This window comes from Ips typographus, linkage group LG1, assembly GCF_016097725.1.
Source record: "Ips typographus isolate SLU linkage group LG1, UJ_Ityp_2.0, whole genome shotgun sequence".
Lineage (NCBI taxonomy): Eukaryota > Metazoa > Arthropoda > Insecta > Coleoptera > Curculionidae > Ips > Ips typographus.
In genome coordinates this window covers 30,868,149-30,892,599 of record NC_138422.1, presented here as the reverse complement: position 1 = coordinate 30,892,599, position 24,451 = coordinate 30,868,149, and the positions used below count along the sequence as shown (strand labels likewise).

Here is a 24,451-nt window from a genome sequence, read left to right as displayed (position 1 = left end):
GTCTGACTGAATCTTTTACATAACCTAATTTGCTTAATGGCGCGAAATTGCTTTATGGGTGCAAAATTTTTAACAATTTTTTTTTTTTTTAAGCTTAAAAGCTTCTCAAATTTGTCTGATGCTAATATAAATAACTATACGTACACTGGCTTTTAAATCATTTCAATGTGGTTCCTTTATAATAAAAGTGAAACAGACTAATGATTTACACATATTTTAAACTTCCTACTAGGGATTCCAGGATGCCAACAACACAAATACAAAATTACAAAACTCCCTGCTGGTGCTAGAGTGCAAATGCAGATTTAGAAATTAGAAAATCAAGCAGGGACGCTCAATTTTGATATTTGCCAACTAAATAATATTTTGAATAAAACTGCCCTAAAATAGAAAACAGAATGTCAAATATAACCTCCGTAATTTCATTGAGTTCTTCAGATGAGGAGGACACCTGTAATGAGCCCCCTAACAAGGTAAGGTTAATTTAATCAACTCCTCTTGTATTTTTGCAGCTTGTTGGTTTTGTAGAAAGCAAAGATCTCTCCCATAATGGTTCCTAATGTAACTTTAATGCTGGTTTCCAAACCAAAAGCCCCCAAGCAAATTGAGTGTGTAAGTTTGGACTCTGATGATGAATCGAAAACCAGCCAGAATAAAAGTAAAAAAAAAACTGAGATTAGTAAAATAATCCACTCAATATTGAACAACAGCACCACATTTAAAAAAAATGGGGTGACAATTTTCCGAAATAAGGAGGAAACTGTGACACTGGTGGACAGTGACAGTGATACTGAAGTTGCTGACAAACCAGCTGATGTTGAGAGTGATACAGTCAATAAGAGTGTGAATGGGAGTGTGGTAAATGGTAAGAGTGAGTCAGTCAGTGAGGAAAAAGTCAAAATTGAGAAGCCCCAAAATAGTGAAAGTAAGGTTAAAGGTACCAAAGCTATAGTGATAGCTGACTCAGATGAAGAGGTGGAGAAGGAGAACAGGAGGAGTTTGGATGGGTCAGAGTCAGTAGCAGAATCCAATAGTTTATCAACTAAGGTTAAGGGGAGGGTAAGAATATAAGCTAGATCCTACCTACTTACCAAAATTATTTGTAATGAAACAATATAAAATAATTGGAAACATTGCAATATCCTTTTATCTTAAAAAACTTTTTTCCATTGTTGTCAGATTAGTAGATCAAGATTTGTGATTAGATATTTTTGAATGTGTTGCCAGATCAGATCTAAAATGTAATGTGCTGTGATGTAAGGATGACTGAATATGACAGTTGTTCAAATGTTTTTCTCAAATTACTTCATTGTGATGTCACATTGGCTCCAATTGCATCAAGTCAAATGGAGCAGAAGTATTCATGTATATGAAATATTAACCTTCAAGTTGAGTCTATTTGGTTGTGAAATTGGGATATCTTTCTTCAAAAATTAGGACATTTTTCTGACTAGTTAGATTCAGGCCTACAATCTATAAGCAGAAGACATCTTTAAAAAAAGAGAGTTTGAGTATTCATCCAATTAAATATTAAAATTTGACAACACAGGCCAGCTTTTTTTAGATTTTTCTTTATTTGAGGTTTACAAAATGCCAGGTTGACATTTTTTTCCAACTCCTATGTATTTTAGGATGAAGCGACCCAGGAAGCAAAAACAGCATTTGAACGCTTTCTAACCTTGATCACTGAAAAACTGGTGGGCTCCACGTTCGAGGAAATTTTGCCAAAAAAACTCTCCATTATGAAAAAATACTTTGAGAAAAGCGGCAACTACGTAAAGGATCAAGTCTTCCTCACATTACTGAAACAAACTTATGAGGGCATCGAGAACGCGCCGACTTGCGACGCTGCCAACACTGCCGTTTTAGCCTTTCACAAGGTGTTTCAACACTTGAAGACTCATGTACAACAGTCTACAATTGAGATCGAGGAAGATCACGTGCCCAAAGTGAAGAGACTGGAGAAGATTATCAAGTTGCTACAAAAGAAAATCAAGCAATTGGAAGAGGCGGAAGTGGATTTTAACGATGAAGAGGATTCTTCTTATATCATTCTGGACCGGTAATCTCCGTTTTAGTGCGGTTGGTTAGCTTGATGAGAGTTTAGAATGTTTTAGGTACCAAAATCGGTTGAAAAATGTTTACGCCAAGTACTGTGAGTATATCAGACGAAACCCGTTTTCCGGCCGGCCGATATACGACAAAATCTCTTTTGTTCATTCAAAGTATAATGAAATTAACCAGGCTTTGAGTAGAAAATACCGGAACAGTGTTCACTTTCCCAGCTACTATGAGGTGGAAAAGTATATTAAGAAAACTGCTGAGAAGGCTAAACTCAACTTGTCTGAACAGGAAATAAAAATAGAAAGTTTGTAGAAGTGTTTAACAAGATTGTTTGACAAACTATCACTTAATTGTTTAATTTTGTAGGTGAGAAGTGCTTTAAGCACTTGGGTAACATATTACAGAAAAAGCGACGACAAGAACTGTATGATTCACATCTAGATTTTATAGAGTTAACAGAAGATCCTGCAGTTAAGGATGTAGGCTTAGAAAATGTTTTGAGAAAAAACTATTCAGAGGGCAAAGGGAAAATTGATGAAATATGCCAAAAGTATGAGCAGTAATGACTAAATTTACACTTGATTAATTCTTCCTTGTTTTCAGGTATGTTAATATGCAAGAAAATGGTGTTGATCAAGTTTCTCCTCATAATGAGGAAGATGATAAATCTTCAGAGTCTAGCAGTGATTCAGAAGAAGAAGGATTGCCAAAACCTATTGATGCAGATGCTAATGATAAAATAATAGATGAGGAAACTACAAAATTATAACCATAAAGAAGTTTTTTTTTGTATTTATTTAGTGTATTATTAAATTTGATATTTAGAGCCTACTTGATGCTTGTTTTTTCAACCACATTTTTCATTTAGATCTTAAGTATAACAAATTAGTACTTAATGCTACCTTTAAAAAGCCTTAAATCTACTTGGCCATTTCTTCCAACTCTTTCAATTCTTTTTCGGCAGCGATTCTCTTCTCTTCAGCAAGTTTAGCATTACGTATGGCCTTCTGCTTTTGTTCCACCTCTTGAATCTTAGCTTCCTTCTTGGTTAGCCTGCTTTGGTTAACTGCACCGTAAGCCACTCCGACTCCCAAGAAACTCCACCTAAAAAACTATATACAAAACCAATTTTAAAAATTGCTTTTAGAAATGGTCTAGAAGTTGGGGGATATTACATAATGTATATCATAACTTTAACCTCAACTAAAAGGTTGACTGCAAATGTTAAACCGCTTACCTTAATTACGGGGGATACTCGAACGGGAGCGGCAGACATTGTGTAAACGGTTTTGAGGGTTTAAGAATTACAAGAATTTTTAAATTTTCGGTTCCACACTTTGGTTACTGGGTCTGACAGGGACCAAAAGTAAAGTTGGTTAACTAATCACTCACTAATCTATCAATGACTTTAACTTGACAGACGCCCGAAACAAAGATCATTATGACTTTGGCAGCGATTCATATGTGTACTCTATTTCTCTTTCGAATGCTATCACATGACACCATCATTATAAAATAACATGAAGGTCACGTGACTTTTGAATCATAACGCGTTTCGACTATGAAACGAAATTACAAACCGAAAAAAAACTGCTAATGAAAAGTCACATGATGGTTTTAGGTTTTTATTTGTAATTATGTTTTGAATTTGTTGTTTTTTTTGTTTTGTACAAAATCTTAATCTTCAGCGACTCTTTTCCACCATTCCATTTAATCAAAACTTTACCCTTTTAACGTTTTCAAAATTTCTATATAAACCGAAAATCAAACAAAATGAAAAAAATCTTCTACAGACCTTATTTTCAAAATGCTAATTGTATGCTGCTAATAAATGTAAACATGGTATTTTTATCCAAAAATATGTATTATTGTCACCTCTGTGCTTTCTTATGTTTAAAAAATGATTACGTTAATTATGGTTACCATCAAGGGAACAGATCTTTGAAGCAGAGAAAACATAAAAAATTTAACTTAAAAATATATTTTATGATATATATAATAAAGGATGAAAATGTATCTACGTCATCAAAAACATCATAAAATCCAACTATGCAAATATGTTTATGCGTCAATAATTAAAAATTAAAAGCTACACTGGACTGTCTGTCATCTAAAACACTGTCAGAAAGAAAATCTCAAAACCGCTGCTGAAAATTGGGCTGTTGTTGTTGATTGCCGCCGCTGTACATCATTTGTTGCTGGTGGAATTCCTGCTGTTGCTGCGATATAGGAATTTGCTACAAACATACAGTAAACCAAGAGTGACAGACAAAACCTGGGCTGAGTGACGTACTTGAGGATTGACCTGCGACGGGTGACCAGTAGGAGGCGGTCCAGTCAATCGAACCCGCTTAGCCGGATGTTGGTCCTGTTGATTGGCTTGTTGAGCCTGCTGCTGCGCCACCTGTTGCTGTTGCTGCTGTTGTTGTTGTTGCTGCTGCTGTTGCTGTTGCTGCTGTTGAGACGACGCTTGTTGCTGTTGGTTCTGGCGTTGCTTGTTGTCTGTCTTCTCTTCTTGATCGTCGTCAGTCAGAAACTCGCGTTTTGGGTAAGGAATCGGGCAACCTAATCAAAATCAAATAAAAGAAACTCCAATAAACACAACTCACCAGCAAAAACGTCTTGCGTGGGCAGAGGTTCTTCAGAAAAGTATGGATCTTGCATGGCTTGTTCTGATGTTATCCTCTTGTTGGGATCCATCAGGAGAAGCTTTTGTAGCAAGTGAAAAGCTTTACTTTCTGGCTTGATTTTGTGCCTTTCCATATATTTGACCAAGGAACAGCTTACATAACTGAAAGGAAAAGTTCCAAGACGATCCAGATACAACATTTAAAATTTAAACAAGTTACTTGGATTTTTTGAAATCTTTAAGTAACGTTGGGTGTTCAGGCATTTTTTTTATGTCTTCCCAATCCTTTTCATGTGGGAAACCCATAACATTAAATATTCTGTCCAACTGATCATGATGATAAGGATTACTAGTCTTAATGTCCTCCTGACGGCAATGGAAAATCGGTTCTGATGTCAATAATTCAGCAAAAATACACCCAATAGCCCAAATATCTACAATATAAAATCAAAAAATATTTTCAGTACAAGATTCTCTACTCTAAATACATAATAATAAATTTTCTTTCATTATTCTTGTTTTTTTTCCTTCCTGCTTAAAAAGTGCATATTTTAGCATACAGAATGTAAAAAAATGGTCATCCATAAAAACCCTAAATTTGTCTATTCAAAATATGGAATATTTTCAAGGAAATAATGCCTGTTTGCTTTTCCTGATGCTTATTTACTATTAACTGACCATATAAAAATATCCTTATTACATCCAATACAATCTCTAACCCAAACCTAACTCACCCACCTATAGCTTTGGTATAATGGCGAGCTCCTAACAACAATTCAGGTGCTCTATACCAGAAAGTAACCACCACAGGATCCAAATCAGCCAAGGGCTTCAATGGTGCATTAAACAATCGCGCAAAGCCCATATCCGCGATTTTAACCCTGCCCCGTTCAGGACCCTCTCCCATAACCAAAATATTGGCAGGTTTCAGGTCTCTGTGCAGCACCCAATTAGAGTGTAAATAATGGATCCCATCAAGAATTTGATACAAGAGTGACTTGACCATTCCTTTGGGTACCATAACGGGTTTTTTGTTGGCTTTGGCGGCTCTGTGGAACTTGATAATATGCCAGAGATCATGTTCAGCAAAATCAAACATCAACCACACTTTACGGTCATTGTGTGAGAGGAATACTCGGACCAAGTTGATCACATTAGGGTGTTTCAGTTCCCGCAATAGCTAAAAGAAATGCAAACCTTAAAGTTGTTGATTAGACCAGTTCAGTAAATCTTACAGCTATTTCTCTGCAAGCAGACATCGATAATCCAGTGCCTTCAATTTGCTTAAGAGCATAATCCCTATTATCAGAACCGTCTTTTCTTCTGCCTTTGTAGACGTGACCATAGGTGCCTCGGCCCACTTTGCAGCCCTCGTAATCAAATAGGTCCTCCACTTTAACTCGTTCCGTTTGGGTTTTCATTTTGAACTCATAGTCCATCATGAAGCCGGTCATATCCTTATCAAGACCGGGCTAGTTAGTTTCAGTTTATATTGGGGGAAACTCACATTAATTGAGTCTAAATTGTGTTTTTGGAGATTTTAATTCAAATGGAACATTAGCTCAAAACTCAAACCTCAAAATACAAACATAAACAATAAAATGTAAACAAACATGGAGTATTTACAGTTTTGATCTTTGACAGAGTGGACATTGACAAGCTGTGGACTGGGTACAATAAATCAATATGGAGGAAAGCGAGTATTACTGATTAGTGATTACTAGTTAGGCCGTAACTTATACACAGAGATATTGCGGTTTGTGACCAATATAATATGAAGATAAAGTAACACCTTCAGTTTTAAAGAAATTAAAAATGACGCTTATATTCATCAAACATGCAAATTTTTTATTGTCTTATTGATACAAATCTACGTTTCGACCTCAGTTTGTAGTAATTTTCAAGACTCTACAACTTTAATTTATATAAAGGATCAGTTCTATTACCCAAGCTAAATTAAATAACACTTGTGTACAGTCGTGAATATGAACCACAAATAGTAGTTGAAAGGATAGATTTGTCCTGTTGGGAACAACTATTCTTTTGGGCTTAATTTCCACTATCATAAACAAATTGCTTTTTAATAGTGGTGTTTATATTTAAAATAGCGCACAACGCACAACGTAAACCATCATTATTATCATTAAATCTGGTATTAACAGAGTTTTGTTTATTGCAGTTTCGTTCATTTATGACACAGTTATTTCTAAATAGAGGAATCAGAATCAGAAATAATTTTGTGATACTAGTATAGAACTTATTTAAATTGCAAAAGTCAATACTACAAATTTTACATTAAATTATATGTATAGATTTCATTAGATATTTTTAACATTGACAAGACTCAATATACTTATAGCTTTATAACATTTTTCAATGCTACTGGAATTTTGACCAGTGTAAAACCTTCGTCCTAAGTTACTTATGTCTTATGGGATTAACTTTCTTCATTTGAAAATCTAACCAAATGCTTTTTCAGATTGGTAATTTTTGAATTGATCTATGTTACGGTTGTTAGCTTTGCCGGAAAAATAATAAGTACTTTATTAATTTACGACGGTCAGAATAAATGAACACCAGCTGGAACTTTGATCAACTTTATATACGACGCCTAGTTCCAACGAACCATCTTCGACCCCATTATATCTAAACCGCTCATAAAAAAGAAATTAAACTTTACGCAATAAATTAACGGCCTGTATCTACAGTAGACGAATAAAATGACACGGATGGTACCGCCCGGAACCGCCGCCGACTAGAAAAACATTATAAATACGTCAACGAGCCAATCCCCCTTACTCGGTTTATCGACGCATAAATTAGCCGGTGGCTTCTCTTTAAATGGCCCTTTTAAAGATAAATGCGAATCGCCCCAGCTTCTTTGAAGTCTCAAAGTGGTCGGGTAAAGCAAAGTCCAAATGGGTTCGGATCGGGTCCGCAATCAGACGGGGGACGCTCCCTGTGTATGTGTTTTTTGTTTTGATTTTAAATGGTTTATGGGTTTATATATAAAACTCGAAGGACCACATCTTAGAATTAATAGATTTTTTAGGTTTAGTGCAAAATCCACATCTGCCCAGGATCAACTAGTCAATCAGCAACCCGATCTGGTGACCACCTGTGACTAAAAAGTCTCCACCCCCCATTACAGCACAATGCGCGGCAACCCTCATCACGACCAATTAAAGCCTAATTCACACCAAAACGTGACACCTTTCTAACCGGATTAGAACAAGTGTAATAGGTCTTAAAAAATGCCGCCCGTCACTTTAAAGGTCCTTAGGATGGCTCAATTTAAGTCTATTATTTCAAACCACGACGTGACAGGGGTTCTCGGACACTTTCTCAGGCTTTTCACGTGACTAATGAGATATATGTTGAGCTATTTAAGGCAGAAATATGGAAAATCTGTCTGTTTGATTGATTAATACGGTGTGTTGTGACGAATTTCTCCCTCATAAAATCATTAACATGACACTTTATACATATTGTACAAGAGTGCAGTAGCAATTAGCAATAATGCATAATCTTGTACACCGTGTATACTAAGTGACAAAGAATGCTGAATGCGCATCTCTAAGTAAGAATTTCAAATGACATAATAATCATTTATCTGACAGGATAGGATTAGTTTTCATTTTGTATTATTCGAAATTATTACTTCAGTTTATTGAAGAAAGCCACTTTTCTTTAAAAACCATTAGCTGCTAAAAGCAATAAGCAATATTACGTATGAGCATTTTTATCTGTAAAGCATTCACTGAAACGTTACAGCAAACTGACATCAATGACAGCTTGAAATCATAAACATATAAAAGTACATTATATACGTCGATGGTAGAACCATTCTGATAATCTAATCTAAAGTTGCATCTTTTACTGATGGCAGGTTTGCAGATTACATCCCCCAGAGACGCCGTCCCACGGTATTGGTACTCATAAATAGCGCTTTATTGGACATGTCACCGTGTAAGAAGGAAAGTAATTGCTGAAACGTCCCTTAAAGGGTAATAGTGGCGTGCCATATGAACGTTCAAGCGATATTTCTGCATTTTTTATGTCTGGCTTGCCTATATGAAAAATACATGTTTGCAACCTGAAAACTTATTCAATTTATGCCAGTGCAGTTTATGGGGGTACATTTGTAACTGGAACACACCTGATAAATAAATTACTAGACAAAATAGCAGATTCATACCTATATTGATTAAAAACATACACATGTGAAATTGAAAATGTAAATTTAAGCGTCGAACAACAGGACCGTATTTTAACAGTATTGAGTAATGATACGGGTAGTAAACAAAGGTAAGGACGTCCGGCCCTGCAATTTATTATACCATGTTATGCGAGTACAAAACAGATTGAATAAATCCGCCTTTAAAGCGGTACCGCGTATTATCAAGATGGAAGCGGCGACAGTTCAGGGAATAACATATCAATTTAAATATTTATATGAAAATAAGAGACTTTGACGACATGCATTGAATCGAATACCACCTGGTAATTTACCTTCTCTTATGCAGGCCTAGGACAGGTTGATGTATCTGTGCATGTACCTATGTAAGACGTTTATTTATATATTACAAGCAATTTATTTTTTAAAACTTTGTTAAGAAAAAGCATTAAGTTCTGCTGTTATATTTTAATAAAATGATTACTAGAATCTGATTAATTTTTCTAGGTAGATGGTTGTTAAAATGTTAAGACGTTTCATTTTGCTCTATACCCTCATACACGACTTTCCAAAACCATCATTGACGACTGATATTTAAGAACACTTTCCAGGATATTTGCAAGTTAATATAGCGTTTGGTCCTCACCAATTCGTCAAATAAATGTCCACGCATTAGCAGATTAGCAGACTTAAAGGGAAGTTTCTTGATATTTAAACTGTCTATATTCCCGTTTTTTTGAGCAAAATTTCTAATCAAATAACAACTTGACTTGAGAATATTTCTAATTACAACTTATTTGAATATCATTCAAAGTCTACGTGGGCGACTTTTCTATACATAAATCGATTCTCTCCCTATTGTTTTAATGGGATTTTTCCCGTCACAACAATCCCAACCTTTATCGGGTCGCACCTATATGAATCTAAGTGGTTTAAAATTAGGATATCGGATTGTTTATTTCCTATTTTAATCCCACTTCTGTTCAGTTTTTGATGGTGGTATTTTTTTTGTAGTAGCATAGCGATGCGCTAGCTATCTTTATAAGGTGGTAGTTAGAGAGGATAATGTGCCTTTTGAATTCGATATAGAGACTTGTCTGGTATTCAAGTCTGGTGAAAGCACCAATTCGTAGTTATGTTGTCTAAATGAGGCATTGAATACGAATCTAAATGGACCAAACGAAGGCCGGAGGACTGTTAAAGGTTCATTATCAACACAGTAAGAAACCAGTTTGTTACTCGATTGGTTTATGCGTCTGATATGTACACCGCACCTTGTAATATTTTCAAAATTGGTTTATTTGTCGGTATTAGGTGCAAAACTTTTCATTTTACCAGCACATAAATCATTACATATTGAATATGGCTTTAACAAATGATAATTTTTTGCAAAAAGTAGGTGTAAATGAGGAAAAACCTGCTTCAAGTTAAATCAAATTATCAAATCAAAAATCTGAAAAATGTAGTAGGTTCTTTTCGCATACCTTCGCAAAAACCAAAAAGTTTTAGTCTATAATTAGTTTATTGAGTGGTTTATTAGAAAAGGAAACTCATTATCATAAAATCTATTGTTATCGAAAGATATATTTCTGACTTATCCCAGCATACAAAGTATTAACAAAAACCACTCTTAGACCTCATTTAAAATTGGCGCAATAATAATTTTCTGGTTTTTGGATCTAGGTTAGTACTGGTAATAAAACACGCAAACCATTACAGGATTGCAGGCACAATAACTTCTCGGTTTCGTTTCCTAAACACTTTCGTTTCCAAGTGATCGAACCTGTAACCAATTAACGGCAGCACCATCCGACCGAACCCATCAATCAAAACCACTTTTTGACTCAATTATTCACGTTCAACAACAAAGTGGTGCGTTTGTACCAGCCTTTAGGATCTGCTTAATTAACGACTAGACATCCCTCCTAGAAAAAAATCAAACTCGGTGTACATGCACAACTAATTAAACTCTTACATAAATTGAGATTTATGTCGTTCAACATTTAATTGCTGTAGTGGACGGGCAATTAATTAAAAAAAAGAACCACACGCTTTGTGGGTGCAAAGGTGCAAGACGGCGCCCCGTCACACATTAATATTATAGTGGATCACGTCCGTAACACAATGGAACATTATTTAAATTTGATTTTTGACACCATCGGCGAATATTTTCTCTATTGTTTCCGAGGCACGTTCCACCAATTTTAACGACCGAAAACAAATATCCGATTGTTTTATGTACGATGCAAACCTAAAATGGGGGAGAATAGGGGCCAAAGCACTCATTTTTGCATGATGTAACACTACAAATATGGTTTATGGTGCGTGTGGGTCAAGTGCCTCTCGGCTTCACTACAACCAAGTTCAAGGCTGTAGAAAAGTAAAACCTGAAAAGGCTTTATAACAAAAAACATGGCCGCATGAATTAAACATTTCGATTCATTGAAGCATTGGTCCAGGTGCACTTTTGGTCTGACGAGAGTTGTAGGAAAAGATCCTAATGACGGGGGTTATGCAAATCCTCTGGGGGGGCCTTGGATTCTAAACGTAAAACTGAAATTGTCCTTTGCATTTTAAAATTTTTCACATCCGCCATCGTTTTATTTTCTATTCCCGGGCTGAAATATAAAATTTATATCCTTTTAAGCGGATTGAATACTAATAGCCATATAGAGGTAAGCGGATGAATCATTTTGTTACGTTATCACCGTATTTACTATTTTTACAAAGTGGTTATACGTGGCTAGAAATTTATTGACAAATCTCTTATTGCAAACGTCGATCAAAATGAAGTCAATCAAGTTTCGTTCCCGATAGTCATGTCATATTGTTAATGTCAAAATTCAACTTTAGCAAATTATGCAATATGATTTTTATTTCGTTCCGATATCTTTAAAAACAATGTTATCAAAGTTAATGAAACGCCCTGTATGTACAATTTAATAGGAACGCAATATTAACAAAAGAGTTCTATAAATTGCTGGCAACCATATTGGATTTTATTGACGTTTACTGGTTTTCAAGATGGCCACCCTAATAGAAGCTAATTATTATACTAGATGGCTCTGGCACTCACTGACAGCCACAATCACGTGATAATGACCTGATTCGTAAGAACACCTCGATTACCAATCGCTAGACAATACTTTCTTCTGAATGCACTGAAATAAATAGATTACTTGAATAACTAATCGAAAATGCATTACTTAAATGTCATTTTATCCATCAAACTTAAATTATATTTAATTAGTAATCGATTTGTTCTTATTACTTATACTTTCACTTTTTTTCACTTGATTACCAATTCTTTGAATGTCTTCAAATTTATTGTCCACTAAGTTTGACATTGAGATATTCAGCCGAATTCTCTGATTTACGTGGTCTGCATTCGCCGTATGTAATGGGAATGAGCCAAAACAAAAAAGATAAAAATCGATATATTCGACTGGAAATGTTTTAAATAATATATTTAAAACGTGTCAACACTAGAATGATAAAAATTCTTTGTTGCTTTGTAGGTTCGCGCCGACTTATTCCAATTAAATAGTGTATTACGCAATGTCGGAATTTAAATAATGAAGTTATAACTGGATTTTTTAAAATTTGTTGTTTCCAATTAAATTGAGGGCAGGTCACCTGGTTGTGTTTATAATTTTCATTCGGGAGTTTTTGGCAATTGCTTATAAAAATGTTAGATAAATAAATAAAGACCAAAGCTTGGGAACCTGTTGGATTCAACACAGATTTTCTTACATAAAATCGACCAATTATTATCAATTTTGTTGAAAGTTTTTACATTGTAACGTTATAAACCGTTATTTTTGAGTCGTAGAGGTTTTACAGGTGTTTGTGATCCAAAGCGGGATAAAAAGGAACGGCGAAAACTCCCAGATTTGATGAATGAAAGCTGGGATGTTCCAAGCTTAGTCGAGCGAGTGACAAAAGTTCGAACAGTTAAACTTGGCGCTCCTAATACGCAACATCGATACTATTCCCGCACTATTTGATATTTTCTAAAATTAATTTTTTAAGAGAAAAAAATTTTAAAGTTCAGTTTTGGTCCGGTTAATTTGGTGCAAAGTGACTGCAACTGTTTTTTAGGTAAGTTTTTTATTTGTAAATTATTTGACACAATTCAACTGTCAATCAAAAAAATAAGAAATTTGTGAAATTGAAACCAAATATAAAATACACAAACGTACATAAAACAAATCTTAAAAGTGTTGCAAGTTTATATTTTTTAAAAACTGCATAAAATTACTTTACTAATTTAAAATCAAGAAAATTACAGCTGTAGTTTTAGTTATAAAGCTGCTGTTAAAAGAATGGGACGACTGATTTTAATAATTTTTTTTGACGTTTAGTCAGAAAAGTAAGTTAGTTTATTTTTTTCTTCAAAGTATAGATAATATTATATTATTATTAATGCAAAAAAATATAGAAACGAATTTCGAAACTTCGAACTACATAAGTGTAGTTCTATTTCAATTTCCTATTTAAAATTATAAAAAACGGTCATTACAACCTTGTCAGATGTCGCAATTACGTCAAAATTATGAGAGACGTTTCTTTAAATTTGAATTCTACCGAATTTAGCGTTATCCACAAAATTACATGTTTTCAATATTTTTGGCTTTCTTGTCTGCATGAATTAATGATGCTTCTTCACATTACACATCTTAATATTGGTCAAGATGGCAATTTGATTAATTTGATTATTATAAATTACATAAATACAAAAAGAAAGCTATTTTGGACTATGTCCTGTTAATTTGCTTTTTGGGAACGAGCCTTTTTTATCAACTCGCAAAAACCTATGTAATATTTTGAAATGCAGTAAAACGAATTGTAAAAGTTTACTGGAATGTTAACACATAATGCAAATTTAATTAAGATTTAGGGGGTTTTTGAAAAGTAATATTTCTACACCATTTACTATACACGTGTGTAGTTTAGAAAGCGAAAGTTGAATTTAAACTAAAATGACTCTACTAGCATAATTTGCATAATAACAGCCAAAGCAACAGGACAACCTTCGGTGTACTTATTATACACAGAATATATTTCAGTCAAAATGTACACTCAAAAATATGTCCTTTTTAATATTACATTGCTCCATTAAATAACCAATGAAACCACAACCGAATTAATAAATTTGGGGGTCCGTTTCCATCTAAATAATCCAAACAAGGGTAACAACTCATCTGAATAACATAACGAGCCTTTTATCATATGCATTACCACAATGTAAAGCTCAAACATATGTGGTCGTTCCCTAAGAACAATAATTCATTCAAATTATTGTATAAACAATTTTATTTAATGCTATTATCCTCGAGAGATGTATGCGTATTATATCGAATTACTGGACAGGACATGGCCATGATGTGTTTATTAAGCGTTTCCCAGTGGGACGCACATTTGTGTATAATGTATATCGTTAATCTACATGGTGGCCCAACTGTGTTGATTTTTGAAATGACAGTTTTATTTTAGTCTACAGGTGTGGTAAATCCAAAACCGACCATAGGAAAACCGCGTAACGGACAGAGAAACGTACATTATTGCATGCGCGGGGCTAAGACAGAAAACGAAAAAAATATCAAGTAGGCCATATTTTCAGCGCGCTGTTGCCAAACGCCAAGTATCACTCAAATACCGTCGACTAAATAACTTGGCGTTTGGCAACAGCGCGCTGAAAATATGGCCTACTTGATATTTTTTTCGTTTTCTGTCTTAGTCCCGCGCATGCAATAATGTACGTTTCTCTGTCCGTTACGCGGTTTTTCTATGGTCGGTTTTGGATTTACCACACCTGTATATTCAAACAAATATAATTTAGTGGCTAAATTTTGTGTGAGGTACCTACGGCTTCTGGTGGAGAAATTTGGAAATTTCGTACAGTATTTTTGGCCATTAATCTATTCGCGTTTCTGATTTACCTGATGACAGAACAGCAACAATAGCGGATTTTTATTAATTATTGTTTTTGTTTTGATTGACACATTACAATATGGCTGCAAAGGATGGGTAATTATAAGCGTTAAATTTTAAATAATTAATCATTTACTTTTTTTAGTGGGTGTCTTGGTATTTTTTAGCCCAAGAAGGAAAATTTAGCCTTCATCGTGAGTTTTCCCAACTCACATTCAAATAAAGTTGACCAAAAACAAAAACTTATCAGCCATTAAAATTTCTACTACCAACGAAAATTACATAAAGGGACTTTACGTCTTCTCTGGGCTTTTGGATGAACTATAGTACATGGTTTCTATGTGACATAAGTGTCAGTATGTTTGGCGCAATTAGACTAGACATAATTTGACAGTTGGTCACGAGACCCACTCATCTAGGCTTTCTGGTTTCCGGTAAAGCGGTATTATGTGATCAACTGTCAATAACTTCCGGTATACTGACACTGTTGCCGAAAGTATGAGTTTCTCTTCTAGACCATTTGATTTTGGATGTAAATTTTTCATGTTTGTCGGCGAATATAAATACAATTTTGCGGCGATTTTTACGTAATAATTGCCGGCAAAAGGTTATCGCGTCAATGTTTATTTATATTGTCTATTTTCGACGGGAAAGTCAAAGACCTAAACGCGTCATCATAAACTCAAGCGCGACAGCGTGTTTCGAGCGTGTATTTTAAGTTGCGTGCGATTCTATTGTTTCTGGCATACACCGCCGCTTTAAACTAATTCGCTTTAATTTAAAACGCGGAAGGATTCAAACACACTCCTCTCTGGAATCCCACACCCAGACGCTTTAATACATTTAAAGTGGCCGCAAGGCAATAAGCTAAAACCAAAACGTAAAGCGGCTGTATCGTCCAGATGTAATGGTTCTGGCAACAGTTCAACAAATACCCGAAGAAATTAACCGAGACGGTATTTTAACACACCTGTCTATTTTGTTTATACAAGGAAATCATCGCTTGAAAGGGTCTTAACCTCACTATTAACAGTTTAGTTATGTCTTAGTAAGTGGTCGGCAATTTGTCAACTTTCCAGTTGTGGGTCATTATTTTGACACTTTAGTTTTTTTGTTTAACCTAACCTAATGAACTAAACCATCACCAAAGTTGCTACAGCTCTGCCATCTTGTATTTGTCCTTTTTGGACTCTTCGAGTACCATGCGCTGGATTATATTTACCAGCATTTGACATGGCCGCCATTTTAAATGCTTTTGTTTGGATTCTATTTTTTACGTTAAGTTGCATGAGGTACATAATGTAGGGTAGGGGTAGGTACATACAGGGGTGGTAAATCCAAAACCGACGCTTTTGCCAAACGCCAAGTATTCAATTAAATATAATATATAAAATCAACAAGTATTGGAGTGATACTGGCGTTTGGCAACAGCGCGCTGAAAATATGGCCTACTTGATATTTTTTTCGTTTTCTGTCTTAGTCCCGCGCATGCAATAATGTACGTTTCTCTGTCCGTTACACGGTTTTCCTATGATCGGTTTTGGATTTACCACACCTGTATACATAATGTCACAGTCAAACCGTGCAATCCGCTAACCGAGTTAAAGTTGAGTGGTTTTGAATGTGACAGAACGAGTGAAAAAAGTCACAGGCTGAACTGTGCTTAACTTAAGCTTGGCTTAAAATATAACGGTGTAATAAGCCCTATTTCACTAATAGGTACATGCAGGCTCCAGGTGGTCCAAGTCAGTTCGGGAACAGTTTAAAATCATGAACCAAAACAAAGCTATTGTATGTAGTTCTGGGTTTGTTTGAATTTTAAAAGATACAATTATACCGCCAATGTTTCGACATTATTTTGGTGTTATCATCAGTGTGCTTTTGAAATCCAAACAAGCTGAACCACACTGTTTCCTTTATTTATTTTTTCTGGACGAAATCCTCGTTTACGGTAATCATTAGTAAAGTCCAAACCACAGTAAAAAAACTGTGAAAAATCAAAATATAATATAAATAGAAATACTATCTATCAAAATGATCACACGTACATTTGACAACATAAATACCATTTTGCAATTTACGTGTTTGAAACAATTTTTGTAAAAACTGAATGTGGTTTATAAACGATTTGGCAACATTGAAAGGTGACGTTATTTTATTGATGGATATACAGATTTTGATTTAATTGGGTTGGTGGTGTAAACATTGACTTTAAAATCATTTGTCATCATTGTCACATTAATCGTAATTTGCTTTTTGACCAATCACAAACTACTCAATGTGCTGAGATTTACGCAATTACGACTTAATAGAGAATGAGTAATCAAGACTTTTTTAGCAGGAAATAGTATACGTTTTTGAATATCAGGGCTAAGAAACAATTTTGCTTTACACAAAGCCACGTGTGAACTTCAACAAAGTCACGCTGTTTTGAATGAAACATGGCATCCAATACAATCAATAATTTCCGATTGATTGGCACAACAACAATTATAATTATTACACGAAGCAATAAAACGTTCGCACTCAGTTTTTTTCGGTTGAATATTGTCCTCTTGGTAAATGATTATGTATACGCATTAATATGTCAATAACTTTAATACGCCAAGCAATCTGTAACAATATGCTAATTGAACGGGATCAATAACAACAGGCTAATTGGCGTTAACGAGGTTCGGCCTATAAATAATATACAATTTAAGAAAAAAAAAATTGAAAAAGACAAAAATGTGTCACATGTGCGTTTATATGGGCTTTTGTGTAATTGAAACGTGTGCGTTTGTGTGATGTAATGTCCTGGGTTGGCGCCCCCGGTAGTGTTGAATAAAAGTCAAATAAATAATCGTTTAATGTGTGTGAGAAGGACCGGATGATTTACGATTGGAGATTTAATTCTGTCAACGAATAGAATTGTAGTTTTTATGTTTTTTTTTCTATTTGAATGGCTTTTGGGTGGACTAAATTAGTATTCAAGCTGCTTTATCACAAGTGTTTAAACAATTTTTTCTAGACATTAGATAATATATGTTTTAGGCGTAACTGATGTAATTTGCTTTTACGATAATTTACCAAATAAAATACAGTACAAATTTGCAATTGTAAGTGGCAATGCAATTTCAGTACCTTGAATTCGAGTAGCGCTACAATTTTGATGCTAAATGTATAGTAGAAGGCAATATATCGGCCGATGCACGTCATTGACGTTTAACGCGCCTCGTTGCCAGATGTTTAGTTTTTTCATTAAAACACGAACTTTACATACATTTTGTTTTTATTTACTTCTTATATAGAAGTTGACGCAGTTTTTTAACAGAGAGTTTTGAATAACAATATTGAGTTTTTTTTTTGTCTCTCTCTGTAAGCAGTTTTTAGTCAAGTCATCAACAACAAAAACAAAAACAGGAAACAGTCAACTAGCAATCTGGCAACAACGCACACAAATCGTTAAACGTCGAGATCGAGAAGGTCACGTTTGTGTCAGAGTTGCGTTCAGTTAATAAGCGCGTGTTAGAAAGAGAGCGCTACAGGTCGCAACTAATCGCTAAGCAGTACGAATGCATTTTCAAAACGTCAAACTCACTGATGACGTGCATCGCTCCCATTAGTGCCCTGGACCATATGTGTGGTTTTTCGTAACTGTTATTTTGATTCTTATACCGAGAATTCAACAAATTTTAATTTGGTTCTGGGTAAAATTTGGCAAATACTACATGACACCACATTGGGTACAATTAAGAAAATTACCTGACAACTGTCAAGTTCTTCTCAGTTTAGTGAGAAGAGGGATAAGCGATTTCAGCTTCAGTAATAGTGTTTTCCTGTTTATTATACCAGAGAATAGACACATTTTTATTAAATTTTAGTGAAGTGAAGAACAAACTGATAAATATAAATGTTTTTCGAATTTTTACTTTTGACGAGTGTGTTGACCCGTTAATTATGACAGCAGTAAAGTAGAAAAACTGATATGTTTATTGCAGGCAATGCCAATAAGCGCCGATGTTTACTACTACAATCGGTTGTCGATAAGGAAAATTGGAAAAATCGCCTAATGAATGGTGGTGTTGGAGCCCGCCAGACGGATCAAGTAGCCCAGATTATCGATCAAAACAATAATGCTTATCAAATTCGTTCTGATTGTGGCCAGCATCTGGATTAGTAGGGTTATAGGTAAGTTATCTCAAAAAGTCTGCTTGACATTATGATCCAGTTATGGTTCCTTTTGTTTTGACGCTCTAGCTCTCCAGAGCGAATGTCACGATTTCGTAATTTGAAAGTTGGTCAAAATATGGTTTTGTTAAACTACGTCATCCTGAAGTTCTACGTTCGTTCTGGAGCAAAAATTCACAATTTTAAGTGACAGAGTTAGTAAAGCTGTCACCAGTGGTTGTACACTGTTGACAATTGTCTATAAAAGGTAAAATTTTGACAGGTTCCGCCCTGTATGGGCAATGTGACAGCGATGACGATTGCGGTACCATCGACACGGTGTGCGAAAAAGGAGTATGCGTTTGTAGAGCTGATTTTACTGTGTGGTTTGATTCCTGTGTACCATGTAAGTAGATTAATATGGTTAAGTCACACCCACTTCTACTTATAGTAGCCCCTATAAACTGTTGTTACACACCCAATGTTGTTATACAGGGTGATTGAGAAGACATTTGTCTAATTTTTTAACTTTACCGTTACCTAGTAGTTTTACATACTCTGTGGTTGTATAAGTGTGGTTCTATAAGTCACATCTACCAAGTTAAATGTCTCATTTACTGTATAAGGAGGAAGCCATAGTACTTGGGAGTTACATCATAGATGGGCAAAGTCATTATTGTCTATTTTGTTCTATTATTGTTTTAATTGCAAATTGAATAATAATTGATTTAGATATTTTTTTAACAAATGGGTATTTCTCAAAAGAATTGATCACAATATTAATAAACATTATAAAACTATCATTTACAGCAACCAGCAAAACCAATTTGAACCATAACGGCATTCACTTAACGTGTCTTTAATATATCAGGAAATAGTATATTTCATTACCAGTACAGAAATGAGGATTTTTCCGTGCGCGCGTGACAAATGGGGGGAGTCATGCAAGAACGGAAAATCCATTTCTGGACGAGTAATGAACGATATTTTTTATTATACTTAGGTACCTGAAATCAACATAAACAAAAAATATCGCAAAAAATTATTAAGAAAATCGGGAATATTTATTTTTATTTTTAAAACAGTAAAAATGTAAGTACATACAACTCAAATTAACAAAAAAAATTAATTTTGGACAGAACCGTTATTATTAATAGTAATATTTATTGTACAATTCGTATTATTGTTGAAGCTCAATCCCTTTTGCATTTCTTTTTGTTGACTCTGCTAAAGATGTTGAAGCGGAGTGTTCGTGTGTGCTTTGGTTCTCTTGATTGACTGTTACAGATGTTGTAGTTTCCAAGTTACAAGGGCTAAACAACTTCCGTGATACTTCAATTTTTCTTTGTATGGACTCTTCTATATATCCTTCTGCTACATTGGAAGAAAGCCATCCTCCGTGTCTTTTCAAAGTGAGCAAATCACCGCCGTTTTCCACCAACATGGTTGCCGAAGAGCGCCTTAGCCCATGTCCGGTATATTCTTCGGGATTTTTTAGTTTAGTTTTTTAGGTATTTTGCAACAAGTTTTGGAATACCACTGATAGTATGGCACCCAACATGTTGAGCGTAACATCTTTGGTTTCGGTATGCAACAAATAATCTTCTACTCTCCATATGTTTAGGGCGGAGATCTGCGTATTTACGGTAAATTGTACAGGGATCGAATTTGCAATTTTCATTGGTAATGGTAAAACTTCTTGACCTGTGATTTTTTCCATCTCGTAAGAACACGACAAGGAAACGCCCATTATCTTCCACATCATCTAAACTCAAACGTATTAAATCATCTCTGCGGCATGCACCGAAGATGCCAAACACTAAAATTACTTTTGCTAGTAGATATTCTCCATCTGAAGCTTCACATAAAAATTTGGTTACTTGTTCTGCTGTAAGAAACTTGGATTTCTTTGGTATATATCCTACAGCTTGTCATTTCAAAAAAGCAATCGTTTTTGGATATTGATGGTGAGTATTTTCTTTTATTGCCAAACAACTCTTTAACATAGAGAATCGACTCCATAAAGTGGAGGATTTCATAGTGTTGGCTTTTTCAGAAAAATATACTAAAAGAATATCGTCACTCACAATTTTGATTCGTTTCTGAGTCCGCCATTCGGTAAAACTGTTATATTCTTGTTCATATCTCAACCTGGATTTCACTGGTAATAAATCTGCACTCACTTGCAGGCTCGTTGTAAGATATTTTCGGGAATATCCCGATTTTCTTCACAATCTGAATTCATTTTTGCAAAATGTAATAAATACATAAATACTTAATTTTCACTGACAGAAAATAAAATTTGTCATTAATAAATAAATCGTTGCTATAGACCACCGCCTTCTTTACAAGAAAGCCTAGAATGTAACTTTTAATGGCGGCGTTATCGGATTTTTTTTTGTACACAAACCTATGGAGATGCAGTAGAAAATATGTTTTTTTTTATTTTTTCGTGTAGTTGATTAGAAGTTGTGAGTGAAAAATCAAAGAACGCTTCATTCCTGATCCAGATATGTATAGATATGGCTTTTTATACCCAATAAAGTCCAGCCAAAGCAAGTTTGGTTAGAACCCTTTGTCTTGGAAAGTACAACAAACTAATGTAAAAACTGCTCAATCAAAGAAAATTTGGAAATCCTTGAATCTAGGTAAGCAAAACTGGTAAATGGGTTTTATATTATTACCAAGACCTTTCTTTTAAAATGTAAATGTGCCAATAGAACTTCTAAAAGCTGTCCTGTTTCTTCAGAGTAAACCTTTGTTGCTCTCAAAATGCAGGCGGCCTCAAAATGTAACTCACATAAGTCACATACCAATGTATGTAAGAGGCAATAAGTTTACTGAATGAGAAAGCATATTGTACTTACCACTGAGTATTGTGTTGGAGTAAAATCATTCCAGTTCAAAGCTTTCAACCACTGTTGGGTTCCAGCAGGATCTTTTGTAAAGTAAAAGACAGACACTTTTGGGCCTTTCACCAAATTGCTTTTACAATTTGGCAAACAACAAGTGGACGGCATATTGTAGAGGCAATAGAATTTAAGTTAAAAAACCAACCACAAATTATAGAACAATGAAGGAACAATAACAATAGTGATAACACAATAAAATGAACACAAACTACACTTTCACTAGCACAATAAACATATAAACAACAATTACTTTGGCAAGTAATCCCAAGTTTTGACTTTAAACTTTAAAAATTAATTTAATCATCCAAAAACTCAATTTCCACAATACAAACAAATGCAAACTGTCAATCCCATATTTCGGCCATATTGGAATTTTTGGCATGCACCTTCTTGGCTTTCTTGTACAGAGGGCGGTGTATAGACACATTACTCGTTTCTTTTTTTTCTTCGGGTTGCCATAGGATATCTAGTATCATGGATATCTATGTTTATTATTAAGCGCACGGAAAGAGGGATCGGGAAAAAATTTCCGTGCGCTGTTCCGAAAATGTCATATTTACTGTATTTTATAAACAGTTGAAAATGTAGTATTTTCTGTTAAGTATAATAAAAAAGGTTTTTCAGACCTGCAGATAGACTTTTTTTAGAATACTGACGTTCTGTTTTTAATAATTTCTGTAAATTTGCTAAATTTGAATAGAAAAAAATGTTTATCTGTTTATGAAACATCTTTTCATCAAAATAGACTAAAAACGCGGCAAAAACTGTATAACAGAACACCCACAACGATTTTATTAGGGTAATTGCATATTATAACAACGGCGTCTAGAGACGATAACGGTTTTGTTTATAATTAAACGGCGCCTGGATTGTTCCCATTGTCATGACAGCTAACCTTGACAAATTATCTGTTTTTAACAGTTTTTCCCGTGTAGGCTAATTAGGCGTTTCCCAAATAGCTAAACCTGACAACCCGGAACACCAAGAATCTAGTTAATTATCGAGTTTAGGCTTTTCCTAAAATAATTCCAGACGAATTTTCCGGATTGGAGCTATTTGTTTAGGAACTAAGATAAATCAAACGTCGAAAAAGCAATTAATGTTTACATATGTGCCAGAAACAGGTCGTAAAATATTTATCGGTGCTTCAATACAAATAACTATTCAGTTTCCCACCCTAAACTTGTCTATGTAAATTAGGTGATTACGGCCTGCGAGTTAAAATAAACAAACTTGGGTCTAAAGAGGCTTATAAAGTGCCTTTTTTGTGTTGCTACCAATAACTAAAATTAACACTTTCAGTGCCACACCCAAGGGTGCAATGCGCCAAAAAACACGACTGCCATAAAACCATGGGGGTGAAAAGCATGTGCACCAAAAAGAACTTGTGTGCGTGCAAACCCTTCCATCATTTGCATATGGGACAATGCGTCAAAAATAGAGGTATGATAGTATAGTTTTTGTATAATAAAATTATTTTAACATGCAAAAAACATACAGATTTACACGAAGCTTGCGACCACGACCACCAATGTTACTGTGGCGCTGACTGTCAAGACAAAATTGCTTGTGTGCACAAGAATTGTTCTTGCAAGACGGGGCACAGCCCCTACAAGAGTCGCAGGTGTATCTGTAAGTATTTTCAGTTATATACATACCCAGATCAAGAAAAGAGGGATTTCCTAGTTCTTTTCCATATCTTCAGGTTTATTAGGTGCTCCAGCTGTTTTTAAGTAATTAAAAATAAAGTCATCAACTAGAGGTTTGTAGCTTTTCTGGACTAGTTCAGGTAAAAGAAAGTTATCTACCAAGGATTCTTTGCGTCTTTCTGCATCTCCATCAGTCAACTAAAAGTCATCTTTAGACGTTTTGTAGATTATCTTTGAACACTTAAACTACTCCCTGATTTAACCTCGACCATTGAAAATTACTTACAAGAGGCAATGTTGCACATTTTTAAAAGTGAACGACTTTAACCATAGATATGTACTAACTAAATGGTGTTGTCCACAGTTAACGGAGTGCTGCAGCCTGTTGTGTTGTCTGTAGCGGACCAACAAATCCAAACCAGCCAATCAACGATCGAAGAAGAAGAAGTCAAACTGGAAGAAACGCCTCCATCTTCAACAAGTAGTTCTTCAATTTCTTCGATGTTAAGGACACTGTTTTTGGTTAGTATCGCTGTGTGGTTCAGCCACTGAAAATTCATGGACTTTTACTAACAAAGTGTACATATTTTAGTATTATATTGCTGTAATAGCATGTTAGAATGTAATTTTACGTTTACTGTGTAAATATATAATTTTTTATACTACTAATGTGCTTTTTTCAAAGTACAAAAGACCTAAATATAAATGACTAATACACTACAAGATGGCAATTACCAAATGCAACGAAAAAACTAGGTATAATAATTCATCAAGTAAACAAATAAATTTTACCTATTTTGACATTACACTCTTATCTTTTCACATTTTTGTTATTACATTATGGAAGTATTTATATATTATGTTTATACAGGGTGTCCCAAAAACAATTATATTAACTTTGTATAAACAATAGCAAGTTTATGAAGAAAATTAACTA

At 34.7% G+C, this 24,451-nt stretch overlaps 4 protein-coding genes across 6 annotated transcripts; 2 read left to right on the top strand and 2 right to left on the bottom strand.

Annotated features, from left to right (window-relative positions):
• Positions 1-138: 138 nt before the first annotated feature.
• On the top strand, positions 139-2,895 carry Daxx (Daxx-like protein). Its single transcript, XM_081978822.1, has 6 exons — positions 139-473; positions 529-1,059; positions 1,632-2,062; positions 2,118-2,368; positions 2,431-2,614; positions 2,668-2,895. The coding sequence occupies exons 1-6, from the start codon at positions 399-401 to the stop codon at positions 2,831-2,833; spliced, it is 1,638 nt and encodes a 545-aa protein (XP_081834948.1). The 5' UTR covers positions 139-398; the 3' UTR covers positions 2,834-2,895.
• LOC145728650 (uncharacterized) lies at positions 2,841-3,468 on the bottom strand. The gene is made up of 2 exons (XM_081979056.1): positions 3,302-3,468; positions 2,841-3,176 (listed from the first exon to the last, which is right to left on the bottom strand). The coding sequence occupies exons 1-2, from the start codon at positions 3,338-3,340 to the stop codon at positions 2,985-2,987; spliced, it is 231 nt and encodes a 76-aa protein (XP_081835182.1). The 5' UTR covers positions 3,341-3,468; the 3' UTR covers positions 2,841-2,984.
• Positions 3,469-4,029: 561 nt separating this feature from the next.
• On the bottom strand, positions 4,030-6,304 carry Cdk8 (cyclin-dependent kinase 8). Of its 3 annotated transcripts, none has more exons than XM_081978844.1 (6): positions 5,929-6,304; positions 5,432-5,873; positions 4,914-5,127; positions 4,674-4,855; positions 4,340-4,629; positions 4,030-4,283 (listed from the first exon to the last, which is right to left on the bottom strand). In XM_081978844.1, the coding sequence occupies exons 1-6, from the start codon at positions 6,145-6,147 to the stop codon at positions 4,200-4,202; spliced, it is 1,431 nt and encodes a 476-aa protein (XP_081834970.1). In that variant the 5' UTR covers positions 6,148-6,304; the 3' UTR covers positions 4,030-4,199. The 3 variants fall into 3 exon arrangements, with proteins under 3 accessions (XP_081834970.1, XP_081834979.1, XP_081834961.1); XM_081978853.1 differs by having other exon boundaries at positions 4,358-4,629; XM_081978835.1 differs by having other exon boundaries at positions 4,030-4,301; positions 4,358-4,629; positions 5,929-6,301.
• Positions 6,305-12,805: 6,501 nt separating this feature from the next.
• On the top strand, positions 12,806-24,179 carry LOC145730375 (uncharacterized). The gene is made up of 6 exons (XM_081981564.1): positions 12,806-12,971; positions 18,785-18,974; positions 19,237-19,359; positions 23,168-23,308; positions 23,366-23,497; positions 23,879-24,179. The coding sequence occupies exons 2-6, from the start codon at positions 18,920-18,922 to the stop codon at positions 24,064-24,066; spliced, it is 639 nt and encodes a 212-aa protein (XP_081837690.1). The 5' UTR covers positions 12,806-12,971; positions 18,785-18,919; the 3' UTR covers positions 24,067-24,179.
• Positions 24,180-24,451: the final 272 nt, after the last annotated feature.

Coding starts and splice junctions, on each gene's coding strand:
- Daxx (XM_081978822.1), top strand. CDS start 399: ATGTCAAATATAACCTCCGTAATTTCATTGAGTTCTTCAGATGAGGAG. Junction 474..528: donor GTAATGAGCCCCCTAACAAG/GTAAGGTTAATT, acceptor TTGGTTTTGTAG/AAAGCAAAGATCTCTCCCAT. Junction 2,615..2,667: donor ATTGATGAAATATGCCAAAA/GTATGAGCAGTA, acceptor CCTTGTTTTCAG/GTATGTTAATATGCAAGAAA.
- Cdk8 (XM_081978844.1), bottom strand. CDS start 6,147: ATGACCGGCTTCATGATGGACTATGAGTTCAAAATGAAAACCCAAACG. Junction 4,856..4,913: donor AAAGATTTCAAAAAATCCAA/GTAACTTGTTTA, acceptor TTTTCCTTTCAG/TTATGTAAGCTGTTCCTTGG. Junction 4,284..4,339: donor AAGTACGTCACTCAGCCCAG/GTTTTGTCTGTC, acceptor CCTATATCGCAG/CAACAGCAGGAATTCCACCA.
- LOC145730375 (XM_081981564.1), top strand. CDS start 18,920: ATGCTTATCAAATTCGTTCTGATTGTGGCCAGCATCTGGATTAGTAGG. Junction 18,975..19,236: donor CTGGATTAGTAGGGTTATAG/GTAAGTTATCTC, acceptor AAATTTTGACAG/GTTCCGCCCTGTATGGGCAA. Junction 23,498..23,878: donor CAAGAGTCGCAGGTGTATCT/GTAAGTATTTTC, acceptor TGTTGTCCACAG/TTAACGGAGTGCTGCAGCCT.
- LOC145728650 (XM_081979056.1), bottom strand. CDS start 3,340: ATGTCTGCCGCTCCCGTTCGAGTATCCCCCGTAATTAAG. Junction 3,177..3,301: donor GAGTATCCCCCGTAATTAAG/GTAAGCGGTTTA, acceptor TTTTGTATATAG/TTTTTTAGGTGGAGTTTCTT.